Raw genomic sequence first — 22824 nt, 5'->3', positions numbered from 1 at the left:
AAACCAGTTAATGTGACAACTGGAGTCTTAAAGCTCATAACAAGCCCAAGGACTCATCAAGTAGTTAGGGGAAAGGGATATATAACCTAATATCTAATATAGATCAGAAGCTTGAGTTTTTCTCCTTCTGGTTAAGACAGAAGACAAGGTGCCCATCTCTCAATACGAGAATAGTTTCTGAAGAGACTTGGTCATTCTCAGGTAAAAATTGTCCTAGTGAGTAGTAAGATGCAGAGGTGAACTGCCAAGGATACGTTTATGGAAAGTATTATAAGAGCAAATATAGCACTATAGCTAAGTGAACTCTCAAGATGCAGTGACTTAAAGTAATTTATTCCTTTCTCAGGCAGCAGTATGAGTTAAGGAGTTTGGGAAAGGCAATTAGACCCTCAATATGTGGTTTCCATCTTTGTCTAAAAAGTGATCATTTCAGTGGCAACATTTTCAAGTAGGAAGGAAGAGAAAAAAAGTCTGTATCTAATGGCTTTAACATAGAGAAGGTGATCTTTAGGTTTCAGGCACCACTTTCTACGGATGGCTCATTGCCAAGACTTGACAACCTTATGTATCCCACTGACAAGGGGCAATGGAAACGGTGGTGAACAGCTGGATGACAAATGTTTTACTTATAAAATAAAACATAAAATAGTGGGCACTGAGGAATATGTCTGCCATAAGGATCACAGAAAATGTGATCTTAAAGGGTCAAGTTACAGTGATCTCTGTCAGTACGATTGTTTCTTGAGCAGCCTATCGTTTCATACTTGACACCAACTTGTTAGAAGCAAACTTGGGTGATTTGAAAACATTGGGGGAAAAAAAAAAAAACTTTGTTAATGTAGTTCCCAATACTAATCAAATGGTACTCTTTCTTCCTGCTCAGAACCTAAAGTTATGAAAAAGAATTCTCCTCCCACCATCTGCTTTTTCTCAGAACCAATCTGAGGGAATGTGGCTTGTGGGCAATTAGTACATTAGCCTGAGTAACAATACTTTCTGTGCTTAAATGAATCCATCTTTCCAGTAATACTACCACAAGTAAGTGTTACTTCTCAGAGTCTTTCTACACATGTTCAATTGTGCACCTCTTTTAATTGGATTAGCCCTTAAACAAGAATAAACTCATTCATGAGAAATTACTTCTGCTTCTGATGTGCTTTTATGTTGGTGTTATTACCAAGAGTCAACAAGGACAAAAAAAATGTATTCCACTTATATTAAGAATGAAGGTAGATTAAGTGGACACCAATCAACATGAATTGTAAACGTGTAATCAGATTGGCTACCTCAAGTGAAGAGTTGACTCATTGGAAAAGACTCTGATGCTGGGAGGGATTGGGGGCAGGAGGAGAAGGGGACGACAGAGGATGAGATGGTTGGATGGCATCACCAATTCAATGGACATGAGTTTGAGTAAGCTCCGGGAGTTGGTGATGGACAGGGAGGCCTGGTGTGCTGTGGTTCATGGGGTCGCACACAGTCGGACACGACTGAGCGACTGAACTGACCTCAACTGAACCACGTGACCGTCAACTGGGGCGCGAGCAGCCTGGGATCAAACAGACGCGCCTGGAACTTCAGGAAACCGTTGGTGGGTGGAGAGGGGGCTCCGAACGGCAGCTCCTTTCTGATCTGCCACGCTGAGAACGTGGGCTTTCCTTCCTGGAAATGAGCCTGAATCCCTCGAAGGTTGCGCCTGAGCCGGAGCCGGAGCGGGAGGCAGGACAAGGGCCTGAGTCCGAGGCCCAGGGGCCAGGGCCGGAGAGAGAGAGCGGGCCGCCCTCAGGGCCTGGCCCGGAGCCGGAGCCGGAGCCGCCCTCGGCGGCGGGTCAGGACCGGGAGCCCAAGCGCGGCCGGGCGGCGGGGCCGAGCGCAGAGCCCCCTACCGGGCCCGAGGCTCCGCCGCCCCCTCCGGCCTCGCGGTCTGAGAACCTTCGGGCCCCGCGGCCCCGCTGCCACACCAACTGCCTGGAGGCGCCGCTGTCGCGGGCCTTCCGGCGGCTGGGCGGGAAGGTGGGCGCGCACCCCCTGGATCTTCCTGCTGCTGCCGGTGGCGCTAACGGCCGTCCTGGGCACCGGCCTGATGTACCTGCCCCGGGATGGAGAAGACTTGGAGGAGCAGTACACCCCGATCGGGAGCCCCGCCAAGGCCGAGCGGCGCTTCGTGCAGGGACATTTCACCGCCAATGACTCTCTCGTCTTCTCCATCTCCAGGAAGAGCGCCGAGGTCCCTTATGCCTCCGTCCTCGTGGTCTCCAACACGGAGACCCTGCTGGAGCCGGACATCCTAGAGGAAATCAGCAAGGTGGACGACGCGGTGCAGGCTCTGACTGTGACCCAGGACAACGGAACCCAGATCCCCTACAGCGAGGTGTGCACTAAGAACCAGGGCTCCTGTGTCCCCCCACCCCCCCAACCCACTCTTGTTCGCCTGGAAAAGGAACAAGGGCCTCAACCTGAAAACCATCACCTTCCCGATCTACAGCCTAGCCAGTCAGATCGTCTCCCTGGCCAACAATCCTGGGAGGAACTGTCTCGGGCGAGAGTATGGGGCCGAGCCAGTTACTCCTCCAGGCCAAAGCCATGCGGCTGCAGTACTACCTGGAGACAGGTGGAGAGGAAAATGAACGTAGCAAGGCGTGGATGATCCATTTCCTGATGAAGGTTGGCAGCCTTGAAGAGAGTCTGGCCTTGAAGAAGATCCAGGTACCTAGTGGCTGGGGTTTATGGGAGGCCAGGAGAAGGCGGGAGGGATAAGAGCCCTCGTTCCAAGGACCATGGCAGCAGCGCTCCCGGATTATCAGATAGAGCCCTTGGCTGGAAGCTAGGTGTGCTCTGCTTTATTTGATCCATAATCCAACTTTCTTAAAATAGCACACTGAAGAAAGCCACAATAGATTCTAAAGAAGAGTGGATATGAGTATAACTGGCTCACTTTGCTCTACACACGAAACTAACACAACATTGAAAATGAACTTCAATGAAAGTTAAGTCGCTCAGTCGTGTCCGACTCTTTGTGACCCCATGGGCTGCAGCCTGTCAGGCTCCTCCGTCCATGGGATTTTCCAGGCAAGAGTGCTGGAGTGGATTGCATGTCCTTCTCTGTATACTACAATAATTTTGTTTAATAAAGTAAAAAGAGGACTTTAAAAAAAAGGAGAAGAATGCCACAAATCTTAAATCCTTGGTAACATTCTTGTTAAAAACACAAATGGTACATTCTCAGGGTAGGTCTGTTCAGTACAGACGATCTTCAGGTTTAGTTTGGTTTATCTGGTCAAATTACTCTGTAATTCTTGCTTTCAGTTTAAGCCTTTGCTGTTTCTGGGAGCCCCCTAAACTCTGGAGTTCACTGGAATAAAAAAGCAAAACTTTAAACAAAAGTTCCATGATGTTTTTGAGAAAGATGAGCATTTTAAAAGTAAATTATAGCATAGTGCCAGGCACATATTAGCTGTTCAGTAATTTTGGGACTGGCAAACCTAATACTCTGAATAAAACTGGTGAAAATGAGAAGATATCTTCTGGGAAAAGCCTTTTAATACCCAAGCCTGTCTGAAATGATGTTTGTACAATTAAAATAGTAAAAGATAAGGACTGAATAGAAGTTTAGAAAAAGTTATCATGTCTATAGTTCTTAATGCTTTCACAGTTTTATATAAGATTCAGATTTTGTGTATTCAGGAGTTTTAAACTTTAGATTTTTTTAAAGAAACTTTGAAAAGCATGCCAGAGATTTGTGGGAAGAAGCGAATCTTTATTACCTTCTTTATTTTAAAATCATAATCCATATATTTTGATTTTTCACTGAATTTTAATGTTTAAATTAGTAAGTTGTAGTTTTTCAGTATCATATGTAACTCACACGCAATATCAGAATTGAAAGTCATTTACCTGAATATATTTTTGTGGCAGGTTGTCTACTTTTCATCACTTTCTAGACAACTGGAATTTGAGGCAACTTCTATGACCGTGGTCCCCTTGTTTCACTTGGCCTACCTTCTAATCATATTATTTGCAATTGTATCATGCTACAGGTAAAGCTATTGTATTAGTTTTTTAAACTCTAAAAAATATTTTATTGTAATAATGTATATAATGTGTATATAACATTTATAACATAAAATGTGTCATTTCAAAAACCATTTTTAAGTGTACAGATCAGTGGCATTAATTACATTATCAGTGTTGTGCAACCATCACAACTATCCCTTTATGAATATTTTCCATCACCCCAAACAAACACCGTAACCGTTAAGTAATAACTCCCCACTGTCTCCCCCAAGTCTTGGCTAATTTTTAATCTAGTTTCTGTTTCCATGAATTTGCCTATTCTAGAGACTTCATATAACTGGAATCATACAGTATTTTTCCCTTTGTGACTGATTTATTTCACTTACCATGTTTTCCACATTTATCCATGTTGTAGCATGAGTTCCTTTACATGGCTGAATAATATTCCATTTTATGTATATACCACATTCGTTTAGCTACCTATCTGCTGATGGGCACTTGAAATATTTTTACCTTTGGACTATAGTGAGTAATGCTGCAGTGAACCATGCTGTCCAGATCTCTGTTTAAGCTCCTGTTTTCAGTTCTTTTCAGTATATACCTAGGAGTGGAATCAGTGGGTTGTGTGATAATTCACTGGTTAGCTTTTTGAAGAACCACCACACCATTTTTCACAGAGGCTACACCATTTTATATCCTACCAGCAATGTATAAGTTTTCCAATTTCTCTACATTCTAACCATGATTATCTTTTTAATGTGGTTATTGGTTATTTGTATATCTTCTTTGGAGCTCCCCAGGTGGCGCAGTTGTAAAGAATCTGCCTGCCAGTGCAGGAAATGTAAGACACTTGGTTTCGATCCCTGTGTTGGGAAGATGCCCTGGAGAAGGAAATGGTAACCCACTCTGGTATTCTTGCCTGGAAAATTTCATAAACCGAAGAGCTTGGTGGCTAGGGGTCACAAGGAGTCAGACAACTGAGCTACTGCACACACACGCATATCCTCTATGGAGAAATGTCTATTCAAGTCCTTTGCCCTTTTTTTGGCTGCGCCCCAAGGCTTGAAGAATCTTATTTCCCTGACCGGAGGTTGAACTTGGGCCCAGGCCCTCGGCATCAAAAGTTTGCAGTTCTGACCACGGGACTTCCCACCTTTGTTCATTTTTAGTGAAACTGTTTGTCCTTTTGTTGTTGAATTCTGTTGTTGTTGAGAATATGTTTTGGATATTAAATCCTTATCAAGTTATATAATTTGCAAACGTTTTCTCTCGCTCTGTAGACTCTCTCTTCACTCGCTGATGATGTCCTTTATGCACACAGGCTTCAATGCTCGCTCTGTAGACTCTCTCTTCACTGGCTGATGATGTCCTTGATGCACACAGGCTCTAATGCTCGCTCTGTAGACTCTCTCTTCACTCGCTGATGATGTGCTTTATGCACACAGGCTCTAATGCTCGCTCTGTAGACTCTCTCTTCACTCGCTGATGATGTGCTTTATGCACACAGGCTCTAATGCTCGCTCTGTAGACTCTCTCTTCACTCGCTGATGATGTCCTTTATGCACACAGGCTTCAATGCTCGCTCTGTAGACTCTCTCTTCACTTGCTGATGATGTCCTTTATGCACACAGGCTCTGGTGCTCGCTCTGTAGACTCTCTCTTCACTCGCTGATGATGTCCTTTATGCACACAGGCTCTAATGCAGATGAAACTCCGCTTGTTATTCCCATTGTCTCTGCCTGTGCCTTTGGTGTTGCCTCTACGCTTCCAGTGACAAGCAAGGTCGGCTGCAATTGCTCTATGTTTCCTTCAAGAGTTTTATGGTTTTAGCTGTGATATTTAGGTCGTTACAATTTGTAATCATAGTTGTATATGATGTGAAGTAGGGGTCCAACATCATTCTTGTTCCCGTGGAAATGCAGTCATCCAAGTGCCATTTGTTGAAAAGACTGCTCTTTCCCAGTTGATTGGATTTGGCATCCTTGTCAAAAATTAACAGGCTGTAGATACATGGATTTATTTCTAGGTGCTCAGTTCTACTCCATTGGTCTATATGTCTGTCCATATACTACTATCAATTTGATTTAAATACTGTAGCTATAAGTTTTAAAATCTGGAAATCTCAGTTGTCCGTTTATTTTTTCTTTTTAAGGTTATTCTGGAATATCCAGGGCTCCTTGTAATTCCATATGAATTTGAGTATTGACCTATACATTTCTGAATAAAAGCTGTTTGAATTTTGATAAGAGATTGTATTTAATGTGTAGATCGCCTTAGGTGAGACTGTCATTTTGACAACATTAAGTCTTCCCCCACCATGGACTGTGAAAGTCTTGCCATTAATTTAGGTCTTTTTTAGTTTCTTTCACCAGTATTTTGTAGTTTTCCATGTACCAGTCTTTCACTTCTTTGGTTAAATGTATTCCTAAGTATTTCATTATTTTAAAAGCTAAATGAAATCACTTTCTTAATTTCTTTTTGGGATTGTTCATTGCACATGGATAGAAACAACTGAATCCTGTGTGTTGATCTTGTATCTTGCAGCTTTACTGAATTTGTTTACTAACTTTAGTAGTTTCCTTTGGATTCATTGGAGTTTTCATATGTAGGGTCATATAATCTGTGAAAAGAGAGTTACAATTCTTCCTTTCCAGTTTGCTGCTGTGCTGCTGCTGCTGCTGCTAAGTCGCTTCAGTGGTGTCCGACTCTGTGCGACCCCATAGACGGCAGCCCACCAGGCTCCCCCGTCCCTGGGATTCTCCAGGCAAGAACACTGGAATGGGTTGCCATTTCCTTCTCCAATGCAGGAAGGTGAAGGGTGAAAGTGAAGTCACTCAGTCGTGTCCGACCCTCAGCGACCCCATGGACTGCAGCCTTCCAGACTCCTCCATGCATGGGATTTTTCAGGCAAGAGTACTGGAGTGGGGTGCCATTGCCTAACCCTTTCCAGTTTGAATTCCTTTAATTTCAAAGTCCTGTCTAATTGCTCTGATAAGCACTTCTAGTACATCTTTGAATATCACTGATGGAAGTGGGCATCCTTATGTTGTTCCTGATCTTAGAGGGAAAGATGTCTTTTTTTCACCATTGAGTATAACATTAGCTGTGCAGTTTTCATAACTGCCTTCATAATTTTGCGGAACTTTCCTTCCGTTCCTTGTTTTTGAGAGTTTTTATCATGAAAAGACACTGGGTTTTGTCAAGTGCCTTTTCTGTGCCTTTTGAGAGATTCGTCTGGTTTTTATCCTCTGTTCTGTTAGTGTGCTGTGTTACATTGATGCTCTTACGTTGAACCACTCTTCCATTCCTGGGGTAAATCCCATATGGTCATGATGTATACTTCTTTTAATATGCTTATTGAATTGTGTTTGCTAGAATTTTATTGAAGATTTTTGTATCTATATTAATAAGAGGTATCATTTGTAGCTTCCTTGTGGTATCTGTCTGACATTGATATCAGTGTAATAATGGCCTCATCAAAAGAGTTAGGAAGTGTTCCCTTCCTTTCAGTTTTTTTGGAAGGGTTTGAAAAGGATTGGTGTTAATTCTTCTTTACATATTTGATAAAATTCACTGTTGAAGCCATCAAGCCTGGATTTTATTTTGGAGGTGAGGGGAGGTTTTTGACCATGGATCAGTCCTTTTACATGTTCTGTCGAGAGTTTCATCTTGAGTCAGTTTAGGTCTTTGTGTATTTCTAGGAATTTGTGTATTTTATCTAGGTTATCCAGTTTTTTGGCATAGGTTGCTTATAGTAATGCCTTAAATCCTTTCTATTTCTGTAAATTCAGTAGTGATGTCCCCATTTTTATGTCTCATTTAGTTATTTGTATTTTTTCCCCTTTATCACTCTAAATAAATGTCTTTTAATTTTGTTGGTTTTTTGTTTTTTTTTATAACCAACTTTTGGCTTTGTTGGTTTTCTCCATTGTTTTTCTATTCTCAATTATAGTTATCACTGTTCTTATTTTATTCCTTATGTTAGCTTTGTGTTAGGTCTTCTCTTCTCTTTCTGGTTCCACAAGGTGTCTAAATCCACAAAGTGGTTTGAGATCTTTTCTCTTTTTTTTTACTGCAGTATAAATTTGCCTCTGGGCACTGATGTCACTACATCTCATAAGTTTTATGGTATTTTGTATGTTTTCATTTTCCTTATAGATTATCAGCCTAGATGGTTTATCCATTACTGAAAAGGAGGTATTGAACTTTCCAACTATTACTGTAGAGCTATGTATTTATCTCTATAATACTGTTAATATTTGCTTCATATATATTGGGTCCCTGTTATGAGGTCCATTTATGTTTATAGTTATATCTTCTTGATTAATTGGCCCTTTTATAAATATATAATTCCTTCTGTCACAAAACTTTTAACAGTTTCTGAAATAGTCTATTTTGTCTGTTATCAGTATAGGCACTCCTAGTCTCTTGGTTCCTATTCATATGGAGAATCTATTTCAGTCCTCTTATCAATCTATTTATGTCTTTGGATCTAAAGTGAATCTCTTATAAATAGCATATAGTTGAATCATGCTGTTTTATCCATCCTGACAATATGTGCTTTTTGATTGGAAAGTTTAATCTGTTTAAATTTAAAATAATTTCTGACAAGGAAGGACTTACTTCTATTGTTTGGGTATTTAATATTCTGTATATGTTAGAGCTATTATCCTTCATTTCATCCATTTATACCTTTTTTTTTTTTTTTTGGCCAAACCCAGGCCCTAGCAATGAAAGTGCTGAGGAGTCCTAACCACTGGACCACCAGGGAACTCCTGTTCCATGCATTCTGTAGGGTTAGGGTTAGGGCCTTCTTTAATGTGTAGTTAGTGGGCTGTTTTGATTGGTCATTTTGCTGCCAGTGATTCCCAAGTCAGCCTGAGCACTGGAATCACATGAAGAAATTTTTAGACACATGGATTCTGCAACTTCCCTACAAACTGTAGATCAGAATCTGCAGAGCTGTGTTCCAGGACTGCAGGAATCTAAAGTTCTGAGACTCTGCTAAGTCATTCTGATAAACTGCTTAACCAAAGTCGTCCTTGGGGACTAGAAAAGCTGCGAGTGTGTTCACTGGTGTTCTGCATTCACATCTTTCCTTCTATTGCCTACTGAACATTAAAATAAGGATCACTTAGAGAGCCAGCACAGCGACTAGTCGAAGTCAAATCACTCTAGCCAATAATACACTTCACTCCCTCCATCCTCTGAGAAATTTATACCAACAGTCCAGAAACCTGAAAGAGGGAATAGGGCTAAGCATGTCATATGCAGCTTTTATCCTGTTAATCTTTCTGATTTCAAGGTTAATTTGTGTTACTTTTATCTTAAACTCCTATAAACCAGTATTGTTGCTTTAAGAAAGTATTGTGTGTATGTGTTAGTCACTTAATCGTGTCTGACTCTTTGTGACCCCAGGGTCGGTACCCAGCAGGCCTCTCTGTCCATGGGATTCTCCAGGCAAGAATACTGAAGTGGATTGCCATTTTCTTCTCCAGGAGATCTTCCTGACCCAGGGATTGAACCCAGATCTCCTGCATTGCAGGCAGATTCTTTACCATCTGAGCTCTAGGGAAGCCCACAAGACAGTATTGGTTGTAATCAAATTTTGTTTTGTAATCAAAACAAAATACTTTTGTTTCGGTGCGTGTATCTATGTTGATTTGGGGCCCTGAGTTTAACAGATAGCACCAGCAGTTTGAGAAAAACTGAAATACAGGCAACACATAGTTGTTTTAATAAGAAAGTTTGGTTATTTTAATGTGGCCTTGCATGAATAAGGTCTTTAGTTATAGTCTTGCTTTTGGGAATCAGCAGCTCCATTTCCGAGGTTGACTTTCCTAGTCTTCAAACCAGACTGTTTCTCTCTCCTCCTCAAGTTTCTAGAGGCAGCCGTCAGTCATTGTTTTGACGCGGTTGGCAATGAAGTAAAACAGAAACCTAGAGATTGTCGTCAATACTTTAAAATGTAAAGTTGCGGTTGTTGGGGAGTTAAAGTATCAAATCCAGTCTTTCTCAAATGCTGTATAAATATTCCCATTTTTGTTGGTCCAACCAAGAAATAGACATAAGCTGTGTTATTCAAAATGAAGTATATATTACTTTTTTTTTGGTTGCAATTAGTAGCCACTTTTCTAGGAGAAGGCAATAGCAATACTCTTGCCTGGAGAATTCCATGGATGGAGGAGCCTCGTGGGCTGCCGTTTATGGGGTCGCACAGAGTCGGACATGACTGACGCGACTCAGCAGCAGCAGCCACTTTTCTTGGGCTTCCCTGGTGGCTCAGTGGTAAAGAATCTGCCTGCAGTGCAGGAGACACAGGAGATGCGGGTTTGATCCCTGGGTGGGTGCTTCCCTAGAGGGAAGGCATGGCAACCTACCCCACTGTTCCTGCCTGGAGACTCCCATGGACAGAGGAGCCTAGTGGGCTACAGTTCATGGTTGTGTCTACAAGCAGTCAGACACAACTGAATTGACTGAGCACACACACACACACAGCCTCTTTTCTAGAGCACACTTCTTTAGCAGAGAACCATGAAAAACTTTTAGAAGGAGGCTTTCATTCTTGTTGTTAGCCACAATATATATTAAACCAGCTTTGACATACAGGAGGTATTTGGGATTGTGTTTATGGCTGATGGGAGTCATAAGTGGGTGAGAAGCTACCTCGACGTGGGCACTTTCATACTGCTTGCTTCTATTCACGCTCCTTTGGAGATCAGAGTGGAATTAGCCTTTTGCAATGTTTTAGTATCTTTTTGTGGTTCTGAAAGGCCAGTCGGTGGATTCATGCTTGGCTCACTGCATAAGAATCAACCAGTATAGTTTGGTAAAAGTACAGATTCCCAACTTTTCTGCCCCACCCCACCCCCCACCCCTCACCACCCTTGTTTTTGTTCAGTTGGTCTGGGCTAGTGCCTGGAAATTAAAGTTCTCTAGCAGACAGGTATGGGGATTATTGCCCAAGAGGGCTCTGAAGAGGTGTCCGAGTCAAGAATGTTAGGAATGGCTGGAATTTCAGTATGGAAGCTACCACCTCAAGTTCCATGACTTTTCCCTCCAAATTTACAGGTGTGACTGTGTGCAGAACAAAATGTGGGTCGCAGTCTTTGGAGTCATCTCTACCGCCCTGGCCGTGGTGAGTGGCTTTGGCCTGATGCTGTATGTCGGGGTGCCCTTTGTGCTCATAGTCGCGAATTCACCGTTTCTTATCCTCGGTGAGTAAAAGGAAGCACAAGGCTGCATGCTGCACATGGGGGTGTGGGGTGGGCAAAGGACGGGCACTGTGTTAGATCAGGTGGAATAGTTATATGTAGGTGACTACAGACCCAAAATGAGGAATCAGGAGAAAAAGAAAATCAAATGGAATTATATGCCTTTAGAGTTGGAAAAATCTGGTACCCCAAATGGAAAAACACAGACCAGGAACATGAACAGGCATTTCACACACACACACACACAGAATCCAAAATAATAATCATTGAAAATATAAGAAAGAAATATTTGACCTTGTGTAATGGCATCAAGGGATGCAAGTTAAACCAAAAGTGAGATAATTTGTCTTCTTATTAGATTAATGAATATTATAAAAAGATTGAAGGTTTGGAGAAGGTTGTATGCAAGTCAACTCTCTCATATTCTGCTGAGGGAGATTTGTAAATTGGTTCACTTTTAAGATATAACTTTGCAACAAATCAAAAGACTTAAAAATTTTAAATGGAATACCTTTGACCTGCCAACTCCACTTCTGGGAATTTGTCCTAGTTATTGGACGGATTTTCACAAAATAAATGAGCATGTTCATTTTAGTGTGATTTAGAATAGGAAAAAACAAAAACAAGTTAATCCTATATCAACATGGGATTGGTCTGCTCAGATCACATTAAAGTTTTGGAATCCTATTCAGTCTTTCAAAAGAGGTAGATATAAAGTGTTAAATGAAAAATGCTGGTTATGAAACAAGATGTTTAAAACAGAGTGATATACAAATATGCATATATATTTGTATAGAGCAAATTCTGGATAGATAATACTTAAAACATTAGCAAGGATTATCCTTGACAGGTAGAATTACAGTTGTTTAAAGGTTTTCTTTGTATTTGCCTGTACTTTCAGGATTTATTTTACAATAAGTATAAGAAGGCAAATATGTTTCTATTTTGGGTGGTAAGCAACTTGGAAGAATTAATAACTGGTTTCCTTGGGGAGATAGGAGAGGAACTGTGCACTGGATGTGTGTCTTCCTAGCACACACTCATGCTTATACACTCAGTGTTCCCACAGCCATAAGCAACTGACGTGTAGACAACTGATTTCATATCAACGTCTTCATATTATCTGTATATACATAGACGTGAGTGTAGGGGTGCATGTGTGTGGGGGGGCTGTGATTTCAGTAGCTCAAGAAATGTGTGAGGACAGTTTCTGAACCAAGTTCCATAAATAATAAAACCCGTTTTTAAATACCTGTTCCATATCAATGAGTTTATTTGTAGTCCTTAGTACTTCAGATTCTTGCCTTTCATCCAGCTGAATGCAAGTGAAATCCAGACAGCTGGCTGCAGGGGGCATGTCAGGATGCAGATGTGACAGACCACACAAGCCTGTGCCACCGCAGGCCTTCTGCCAGATCACACGCACCGAGCAGCCCAATTAGAGGCCAAGTGCAATTCCCAGTACATTCCCGTGTCATCCATGGAGAGGATCTTCCAAGGTTGACATTAAAATCAATCAGCATTCAGTTCCAAGTATTGATTTTGTATCAATACACACAGAGACAGGTGTTTAGGAGTGAAAGCGTAGGAAGCTTGAGGGAAGTGAAGTTTATCTGCAACGTGCTTAGGCTGTCCTTGGTAATCCCCTTTCTTCTCTGTAGTCCTCCTCTCCTAACCTTCAGTGATGACTTCAGAGTCCTCAAATGTTCTCCTGGCCTCTTTATTCCAAATCAGTCAGGAAACGTCACTGTGGAAGAGACTGGTTACTTTAGTATTCACTTATTATGTAAAGGATTCTTAAGGTTCACTTTGGTACATGTTTCTGATCTCAAGAGTACCTGCATTTTACTGACATAATGCCTTAACCTGGGCAAGTGAAGCTTGAATGACAGCATCTGGGTGTCAGAACCAGACTAACAGAAAACGACATGTGTGTGTACATCTGTGTGTGTGTGTGTGTACATACCACATTGATAGCTAGGTGCTAACTGCAGAACAAATAAATCCAGCTCATATTTTAAACAACAGAATGCTAACTCAGTATTAGTGCCTTAGAGTAAAATGGTTTATAAGAGAAAATGGTCTCTCAAATGTTCTGGTGGAATCCAAGATGCATGGTTAATAATACCCAGTCAGCCAGGTTTCCTGACTCTTCATTGAAACACCCTGAATGAGGACTAGGAGTAGAGTGTACTGTGCTATGTGTACAGAGCGCAGAGTTATTACAGAGCAAGGAGTGAACAGTTGTGTTGTGGATTCAGAAGCAACCAGAGAAGGCATCAGAGAAAGCAGTATCCAAACACAGACTCCGCAAGATCAGTGAGACCTTGAGAGACGGGCAAAGAAAACGGTTTGAGTTGATCTGGTTAATTTTTAATGGATGTTAAAAAGTACAAAGACTCTGTTTCTTTCTCTAACAGGTGTTGGAGTTGATGACATGTTTATCATGATTTCTGCCTTGCAGAAGACCAGCCTCACGGGTAGCATAAGCAAGCGGATGTCCGATGTCTACTCAAAAGTGGCAGTGTCCATTACGGTCACCACCGTGACCAACGTCCTGGCCTTCTATACAGGCATTATGACCTCTTTCAGGTCCGTACAATACTTCTGCATCTACACAGGAACAGCCCTGCTCTTCTGTTATTTTTACAGCATCACCTGTTTTGGGGCATGTATGGCCCTGGATGGGAAAAGAGAAGGAGTCTGTCTGCGCTGGCTGAAGAAGCCAGAAACGCCCAACCAAGAATGTTCTTCATTGAAAGAGTCCTGCTGCCTCCCAGGTAGCTCTCTCCAAGACGAGTGTGAAGCCGACATCCACCCAATGAATCTGTTCTTTAGAGACTCTTTTGGTCCTTTTCTCACAAGCACCAAGGCCAAGATTTTTGTAGTGTTCCCATATGTGTCGTACACCATAACTAGTTTATATGGGTGTTTCCGAGTGCAGGAAGGTTTAGACCTCCGAAATTTGGCAAGTGACGACTCCTACATCACACCGTATTTTAATGTAGAAGAAGAACATTTTTATACTTACGGTCCCAGGGTTATGGTAATCATTACTGAGGTTCATGACTACTGGGATAAAGATGCTAGGCAAAAACTGGAAAAATGTCTGGCAGATTTTGAAAACAATGAGTATGTAGATGAAAACCTTACAGAGTTTTGGTTACGAGAATATGCAAAATATATGGAAAACCTCCGTCAACATATAAATGATAAGACAGCATTTCTAAGCAATATTCCCACTTTTTTAATGGAATTTCCACTTTTTGCATATGATATTAATATAACATCATCACAGGAAATCATTTGTTCCCGGGCCTTCGTTCAAACCACGGGTATTTCTTCTTCAACCAGTAGGAAGCTGATGTTGCTCCAGTTCCGAGACACGGCTGAGAAGTGTGAGGTTCCCCTGATGGTGTACAACTCGGCTTTCATATATTTTGATCAGTTTTCTGCAATAGTAGAGAACACTGTGCGAAATGTGATTGTTGCCTCCGCAGCTATGTTCATTGTTTCCTTATTATTAATTCCTCATCCCCTGTGTTCTCTGTGGGTAACTTTTGCTATTGCTTCTGTGATTGTGGGTGTCACGGGTTTTATGGCCTTCTGGAATGTCAACCTTGACTCCATATCCATGATTAATCTTGTCATTTGCATAGGATTTTCTTTTGACTTTTCTGCTCACATTTCCTATGCCTTTGTTTCCAGTTCAGAGCCCTCAGTAAACCGAAAAGCCATCGAGGCCCTGTATCTGCTGGGCTACCCCGTGTTACAGAGTGCAGTTTCAACAATAATAGGGGTGTGTGTCCTGTCTGCAGCTAAAGCATACATCTTCAGGACATTTTTCAAGATTATGTTTCTTGTGATGGTATTTGGAGCTGCTCATGGTCTAATTTTTATCCCAGTATTCTTAACCTTTTTTTGAAAGTTACTTTGAATCGGTCAATCGGTCGGTTCAGTCCTCAGTCGTGTCCGACTCTTTGCGACCCCATGAATCACAGCACGCCAGGCCTCCCTGTCCATCACCAACTCCCGGAGTTCACTCAAACTCACGTGCATTGAGTCAGTGATGCCATCCAGCCATCTCATCCTCTGTCATCCCCTTCTCCTCCTGCCCCCAATCCCTCCCAGGATCAGAGTCTTTTCCAACGAGTCAACTCTTCCCATGAGGTGGCCAAAGTACTGGCATTTCAGCTTTAGCATCATTCCTTCCAAAGAACACCCAGGGCTGATCTCCTTTAGAATGGACTTGTTGGATGTCCTTGCAGTCCAAGGGACTCTCAAGAGTCTTCTCCAACACCACAGTTCAAAAGCATCAATTCTTCAGTGCTCAGCTTTCTTCACAGTCCAACTCTCATATCCATACATGATTACTGGAAAAACCATAGCCTTTGAATAGCCACTAACAAATCAAAGACCAATTATAGAATTCCTGATTGGCCCAATCCAGTCTGATGAAAATGCACTATTAAGAATAGTCAATAAACTAAAAACAAAGGCATGTTTCCTTGGCTTGTAAATACTGTTTTAAAATGTTATTTAAAATATCCTGAGAATAATTAATGTCTCACATTAAAATATTTTTACTAAATTAAGTGTTTTCATCTGTATTATGGTCTATACAATCAAGCATAACTTTCCAATTATTTGTCCTTTTATTTCATCATTAGTAATTTATGCATGGAATTCAAATATTTTATGTATTATACTCGAAAATGAAATATTATTTTCATTGTACTTCTCATATGCATTATTGTGTAAAAGTGTAACTGGCTATTATTTATTCTCCTAGTCTGGGGTTTTTCTATGCATTTTCTTAATGGTGTATTTTGATGAACAGAAGTTTTTAAAGTTTTGGAATCAAATTTATCTCTTTTTTTATGGTTAGTGTTTTCTGAGAAATTTTTGCCTAATCCAAGATTGCAAAAAATCATCTGTATTTTCTTCTCAAAGCTAATAGTTTTATATTTACATTTTGTATCATATTACAGATGAATCACAGACCTGTGTTTGTGAGGAGTTGGGTAGAGGCTCTGTTTCTTCCCATTATAGCTATCCAGTTGTCCCAGCATCTTCAGTGAAAAGACTGTCCTTTTACCAGAGGGACTAACTTGGCACCTCTGTCAGAGACCCAAGTGACAATTTATGCGTGGCTCTATTATCTGTTTTTCTGTAATAAAGTGGATACCACACTGTATCGATTACTGAAGCTTTATATTAATTATGGAAATTGGGTTAGGTAAGTTGTCCAGCATTTTCCCTCTTTTCCAAATTATTTTGGCTGTTATAGGTTCTTTGCATTTAGATACTAATTTTAGACTCACTTGTCCTTATATCCAAAAAAAAAAAAAAGGTTTCTGGGATCATAATAGGGTCGTGGTGAGTCTACAGATCAATTTGGGGAAAACAGATATATTAGCAATATGAAATCCTCCAATCTGTGAACATGGTTTGTCTCTTACCTATTATCTTATTTCATGTTTTTCAGAAGTGTCTTATAAATACACATGGATTTACTTTCTAAACATAATCATTTTTTAGCACTGTAAATACTTTGAACCCCTTTTTCATTTTTTTTCACTAGTACATGAGAATACAATCGGTTTCAGTATACCTACCTTATTATGTGTAATCTTTTTAGGTTCACTTATTCATGTAGATTTTTATAGTTTTTTTAGTAGTTTTTAATCTATGCAGTTATGTCAAGATCACATAAAGACCATTTTATTTCTCCCTACGTAACTTTATCTCTTACTTACCTTACTGCACAGGCTTAAAACGCCCGGGAAAATATAGGACAGCATAGTGGCCCCATTGCCTGCTGTCAGCTTTGTACGGAATGGAATCAGTATTTCATCAAATATGATGATGGCCTGGAAGCTTTTCATCGCCATCTTCTGTCAGATTGTGGAAGCCCCTTTCTACTTCTAGTTTTCTGGCATGTTTTAAAGTGAATGGGTATTAAATTTTGTCAAATTTCTGTCTGTCAACTGAAATTATCATGTCTGTTTTTCTATTTTAGTCTGTGGAATGTGACAACTTAAACTGAATGATTTTTTTAAATCAACTTATATGGAATCATTTTATACTAACCTTGCATTCCTAGAATACTTCACATTTGGTCATGGCATGTTATTATCTTCATATATTGCCGTTTTTGTTAATATTTTGTCAGTGATATCTGTCCCTGTGTTCATGAGGCATATTGGTCTACAATTCCTTTTTTTGTAATGCCTTTCTCAGGCTGTGGTATCAGGGTTATACTGCCCTCAGGAAACAAGCCAATAAATATTCTTCCTCTTCTGTTTTCTGAAATATATGCTGTATGGTTGACATCATTTTTTCATTTCTTATCAAATGTTTGGTAGAATTCACTAGTGAGGTCTTTGGGTGTGGAGTTTTTCTGAGAAGGGCTTTTATTTCAGATTCACTTTCTTTAATAGAAGGCCATTAAAATGTTTTTTTCTTCCTGGGTCAATTTTGGTGTGTTTGTTTTGTATGGAATTTGCCGTTTTTCCAATTGGCTATAAATTTCCTTCTAGCTACTATTTTAACTGTATCCACAAAAAAATTTTTTATGAGAGATGTTCATTATCATTCATTCCAAAATAAGCTCCTATTTCCCTTGTGATTTCTTCTTTGACCATGAATTAAACAATACCTTTATTTTCTCTTCATTTTTGGAGAATAGTTTAAACAGATATAGATTTCTAAGTTGAGAAGACTTTTTTTCTTTCAACACTTTAAAAATGTCACTGCATTGTCTTCTTGATGCAATGCTGTTGAATTCAGTCTTCACTTTCACATTGATCTTCTCTATGGAATATGCCTTTTTCCCTTCTATATTAATTTAATATTTTTTACTACTTCTTTTCAGCAATTTGACTATGATGAGATTATATGTGTGTGTGTTTTTTTCTATTCAATCTTCTTAGATATCTTTAAGCACTTAGGACCTGTGGCCTGATATTTTCCATCATATTTGGAAATACTTTAGCCTTTATTTCTTCAAATGTTTTTCTGCCACGTTGTCTCTCCCCTTTCCTTCAGTGACTTTAATTATAAATATGTTCTCATTATTTTCAGTTGTCATAAAATGATAATATTCCCCAAGATTGCATTTTATCATTAATAAATTGAAAATTATTGACACTTTCAAAAAACTCTTCTCTGTAGCCCATATTTTGTTGAAAAAAATTAACTCTTTCTACATATGTTGAGATTCCTGGTAAGCTCAGGAAAATTCTCAGTGAAGGCACATAATTATGCTTTTATGTATGGAAATGTTTAAATATTTTAGTCCAAATATTTTCATCATATCATTTTTATTTCATTAAGACTTATTCTTAGACAAATATTTTATAACACAAAACTCAACAGTATTGTCTCCATTTCTAATTATCTTGAATACTTTGCCAAACAAAACAGAGATGTCACAAAATAATAGGGCTTTTCCATTTCATTCTATTTGTTACAGAATGTAAATTTACCCCCAAATGGAAGCTCATTCAAAACTTGTTCTCACGAGTTATGAAATCACAAACCACAGCTGTGAAGGCTCAGTCAGGTACACTGCGCTCCTCTTACTTGATTTTGTCATTTTGCTGCTCACTTTCGCAGTGACAAATTCAATTGCTTCCTGTTTATATACCGCGTTTTTAGGAATTCCATTCTGCTAACGTCTGCAAAACTTTATGTTTCTATGGTGTTCCTTCACTGAACATTTTGATTATTCACACTGATTTTGAAAAAAATTGCAACAAAAAAGAGTAGAGGACTCTATTCAGAAACTAGTCACAGTTTTACAAACTAACTCAATAACTTTGCAGGGCAACAGCTTGATTTTCTTTTTTTTCTTTTTTTTTTTTTAATTTTTTAAATTTTATTTTATTTTTAAACTTTACATAATTGTATTAGTTTTGACAAATATCAAAATGAATCCACCACAGGTATACATGTGTTCCCCATCCTGAACCCTCCTCCCTCCTCCCTCCCCATACCATCCCTCTGGGTCGTCCCAGTGCACTAGCCCCAAGCATCCAGTATCGTGGATCGAACCTGCACTGGCAACTCGTTTCTTACATGATATTTTACATGTTACAATGTCATTCTCCCAAATCTTCCCACCCTCTCCCTCTCCCACAGAGTCCATAAGACTGTTCTATACATCAGTGTCTCTTTTGCTGTCTCGTACACAGGGTTATTGTTACCATCTTTCTAAATTCCATATATATGCGTTAGAATACTGTATTTATGTTTTTCCTTCTGGCTTACTTCACTCTGTATAATAGGCTCCAGTTTCATCCACCTCATTAGAACTGATTCAAATGTATTCTTTTTAATGGCTGAGTAATACTCCATTGTGTATATGTACCACAGCTTTCTTATCCATTCATCTGCTGATGGACATCTAGGTTGCTTCCATGTCTTGGCTATTATAAACAGTGCTGCGATGAACATTGGGGTACACGTGTCTCTTTCCCTTCTGGTTTCCTCAGTGTGTATGCCCAGCAGTGGGGTTGCTGGATCATAAGGCAGTTCTATTTCCAGTTTTTTAAGGAATCTCCACACTGTTCTCCATAGTGGCTGTACTAGTTTGCATTCCCACCAACAGTGTAAGAGGGTTCCCTTTTCTCCACACCCTCTCCAGCATTTATTATTTGTAGACTTTTGGATCGCAGCCATTCTGACTGGTGTGAAATGGTACCTCATAGTGGTTTTGATTTGCATTTCTCTGATAATGAGTGATGTTGAGCATCTTTTCATGTGTTTGTTAGCCATCTGTATGTCTTTTTTGGAGAAATGTCTATTTAGTTCTTTGGCCCATTTTTTGATTGGGTCGTTTATTTTTCTGGAGTTGAGCTGTAGGAGTTGCTTGTATATTTTTGAGATTAGTTGTTTGTCGGTTGCTTCATTTGCTATTATTTTCTCCCATTCTGAAGGCTGTCTTTTCACCTTGCTAATAGTTTCCTTTGATGTGCAGAAGCTTTTAAGGTTAATTAGGTCCCATTTGTTTATTTTTGTTTTTATTTCCAATATTCTGGGAGGTGGGTCATAGAGGATCCTGCTGTGATGTATGTCGGAGAGTGTTTTGCCTATGTTCTCCTCTAGGAGTTTTATAGTTTCTGGTCTTACGTTTAGATCTTTAATCCATTTTGAGTTTATTTTTGTGTATGGTGTTAGAAAGTGGTCCAGTTTCATTCTTTTACAAGTGGTTGACCAGATTTCCCAGCACCACTTGTTAAAGAGATTGTCTTTAATCCATTGTATATTCTTGCCTCCTTTGTCGAAGATAAGGTGTCCATATGTGCGTGGATTTATCTCTGGGCTTTCTATTTTATTCCATTGATCAATATTTCTGTCTTTGTGCCAGTACCATACTGTCTTGATAACTGTGGCTTTGTAGTAGAGCCTGAAGTCAGGTAGGTTGATTCCTCCAGTTCCATTCTTCTTTCTCAAGATCGCTTTGGCTATTCGAGGTTTTTTGTATTTCCATACAAATTGTGAAATTATTTGTTCTAGCTCTGTGAAGAATACTGTTGGTAGCTTGATAGGGATTGCGTTGAATCTATAAATTGCTTTGGGTAGTATACTCATTTTCACTATATTGATTCTTCCAATCCATGAACATGGTATATTTCTCCATCTATTAGTGTCCTCTTTGATTTCTTTCACCAGTGTTTTATAGTTTTCTATATATAGGTCTTTAGTTTCTTTAGGTAGATATATTCCTAAGTATTTTATTCTTTCTGTTGCAATGGTGAATGGAATTGTTTCCTTAATTTCTCTTTCTGTTTTCTCATTATTAGTGTATAGGAATGCAAGGGATTTCTGTGTGTTGATTTTATATCCTGCAACTTTACTGTAGTCATTGATTATTTCTAGTAATTTTCTGGTGGACTCTTTAGGGTTTTCTATGTAGAGGATCATGTCATCTGCAAATAGTGAGAGTTTTACTTCTTCTTTTCCAATTTGGATTCCTTTGATTTCTTTTTCTGCTCTGATTGCTGTGGCCAAAACTTCCAAAACTATGTTGAATAGTAATGGTGAAAGTGGGCACCCTTGTCTTGTTCCTGACTTTAGAGGAAATGCTTTCAATTTTTCACCATTGAGGATAATGTTTGCAGTGGGTTTGTCATATATAGCTTTTATTATGTTGAGGTATGTTCCTTCTATTCCTGCTTTCTGGAGAGTTTTTATCATAAATGGATGTTGAATTTTGTCAAAGGCTTTCTCTGCATCTATTGAGATAATCATATGGTTTTTATTTTTCAATTTGTTAATGTGGTGTATTACATTGACTGATTTGCGGATATTGAAGAATCCTTGCATCCCTGGGATAAAGCCCACTTGATCATGGTGTATGATCTTTTTAATGTGTTGTTGGATTCTGATTGCTAGAATTTTGTTAAGGATTTTTGCATCTATGTTCATCAGTGATATTGGCCTGTAGTTTTCTTTTTTTGTGGGATCTTTGTCAGGTTTTGGTATTAGGGTGATGGTGGCCTCATAGAATGAGTTTGGAAGTTTACCTTCCTCTGCAATTTTCTGGAAGAGTTTGAGCAGGATAGGTGTTAGCTCTTCTCTAAATTTTTGGTAGAATTCAGCTGTGAAGCCGTCTGGACCGGGGCTTTTGTTTGCTGGAAGATTTTTGATTACAGTTTCAATTTCCATGCTTGTGATGGGTCTGTTAAGATTTTCTATTTCTTCCTGGTCCAGTTTTGGAAAGTTGTACTTTTCTAAGAATTTGTCCATTTCTTCCACGTTGTCCATTTTATTGGCATATAATTGTTGATAGTAGTCTCTTATGATCCTTTGTATTTCTTTGTTGTCTGTTGTGATCTCTCCATTTTCGTTTCTAATTTTGTTGATTTGATTTTTCTCCCTTTGTTTCTTGATGAGTCTGGCTAATGGTTTGTCAATTTTATTTATCCTTTCAAAGAACCAGCTTTTGGTTTTGTTGATTTTTGCTATGGTCTCTTTTGTTTCTTTTGCATTTATTTCTGCTCTAATTTTTAAGATTTCTTTCCTTCTACTAACCCTGGGGTTCTTCATTTCTTCCTTTTCTAGTTGCTTTAGGTGTAGAGTTAGGTTATTTATTTGACTTTTTTCTTGTTTCTTGAGGTGTGCCTGTATTGCTATGAACTTTCCCCTTAGGACTGCTTTTACCGTGTCCCACAGGTTTTGGGTTGTTGTGTTTTCATTTTCATTCGTTTCTATGCAAATTTTGATTTCTTTTTTGATTTCTTCTGTGATTTGTTGGTTATTCAGCAGTGTGTTGTTCAGCCTCCATATGTTGGAATTTTTAATAGTTTTTCTCCTGTAATTGAGATCTAATCTTACTGCATTGTGGTCAGAAAAAATGCTTGGAATGATTTCTATCTTTTTGAATTTACCAAGGCTAGCTTTATGGCCCAGGATGTGATCTATCCTGGAGAAGGTTCCATGTGCGCTTGAGAAAAAGGTGAAATTCATTGTTTTGGGATGAAATGACCTATAGATATCAATTAGGTCTAACTGGTCTATTGTATCATTTAAAGTTTGTGTTTCCTTGTTAATTTTCTGTTTAGTTGATCTATCCATAGGTGTAAGTGGG

At 39.4% G+C, this 22824-nt stretch overlaps 1 protein-coding gene across 2 annotated transcripts; it reads left to right on the top strand.

The window, feature by feature from the left end:
• Positions 1-2261: 2261 nt before the first annotated feature.
• On the top strand, positions 2262-15774 carry LOC109578212 (patched domain-containing protein 3-like). 2 transcript variants are annotated; one of them, XM_070768832.1, is made up of 5 exons: positions 2262-2371; positions 2486-2706; positions 3916-4037; positions 11086-11231; positions 13649-15774. In XM_070768832.1, the coding sequence occupies exons 2-5, from the start codon at positions 2548-2550 to the stop codon at positions 15151-15153; spliced, it is 1932 nt and encodes a 643-aa protein (XP_070624933.1). In that variant the 5' UTR covers positions 2262-2371; positions 2486-2547; the 3' UTR covers positions 15154-15774. The 2 variants fall into 2 exon arrangements, with proteins under 2 accessions (XP_070624933.1, XP_070624932.1); XM_070768831.1 differs by lacking the exon at positions 2262-2371 and having other exon boundaries at positions 2439-2706.
• Positions 15775-22824: the final 7050 nt, after the last annotated feature.

This window comes from Bos indicus, chromosome 16 (assembly GCF_029378745.1).
Source record: "Bos indicus isolate NIAB-ARS_2022 breed Sahiwal x Tharparkar chromosome 16, NIAB-ARS_B.indTharparkar_mat_pri_1.0, whole genome shotgun sequence".
Classification (NCBI taxonomy): Eukaryota; Metazoa; Chordata; class Mammalia; order Artiodactyla; family Bovidae; genus Bos; species Bos indicus.
This window is presented reverse-complemented; position numbering and strand designations above follow the sequence as displayed.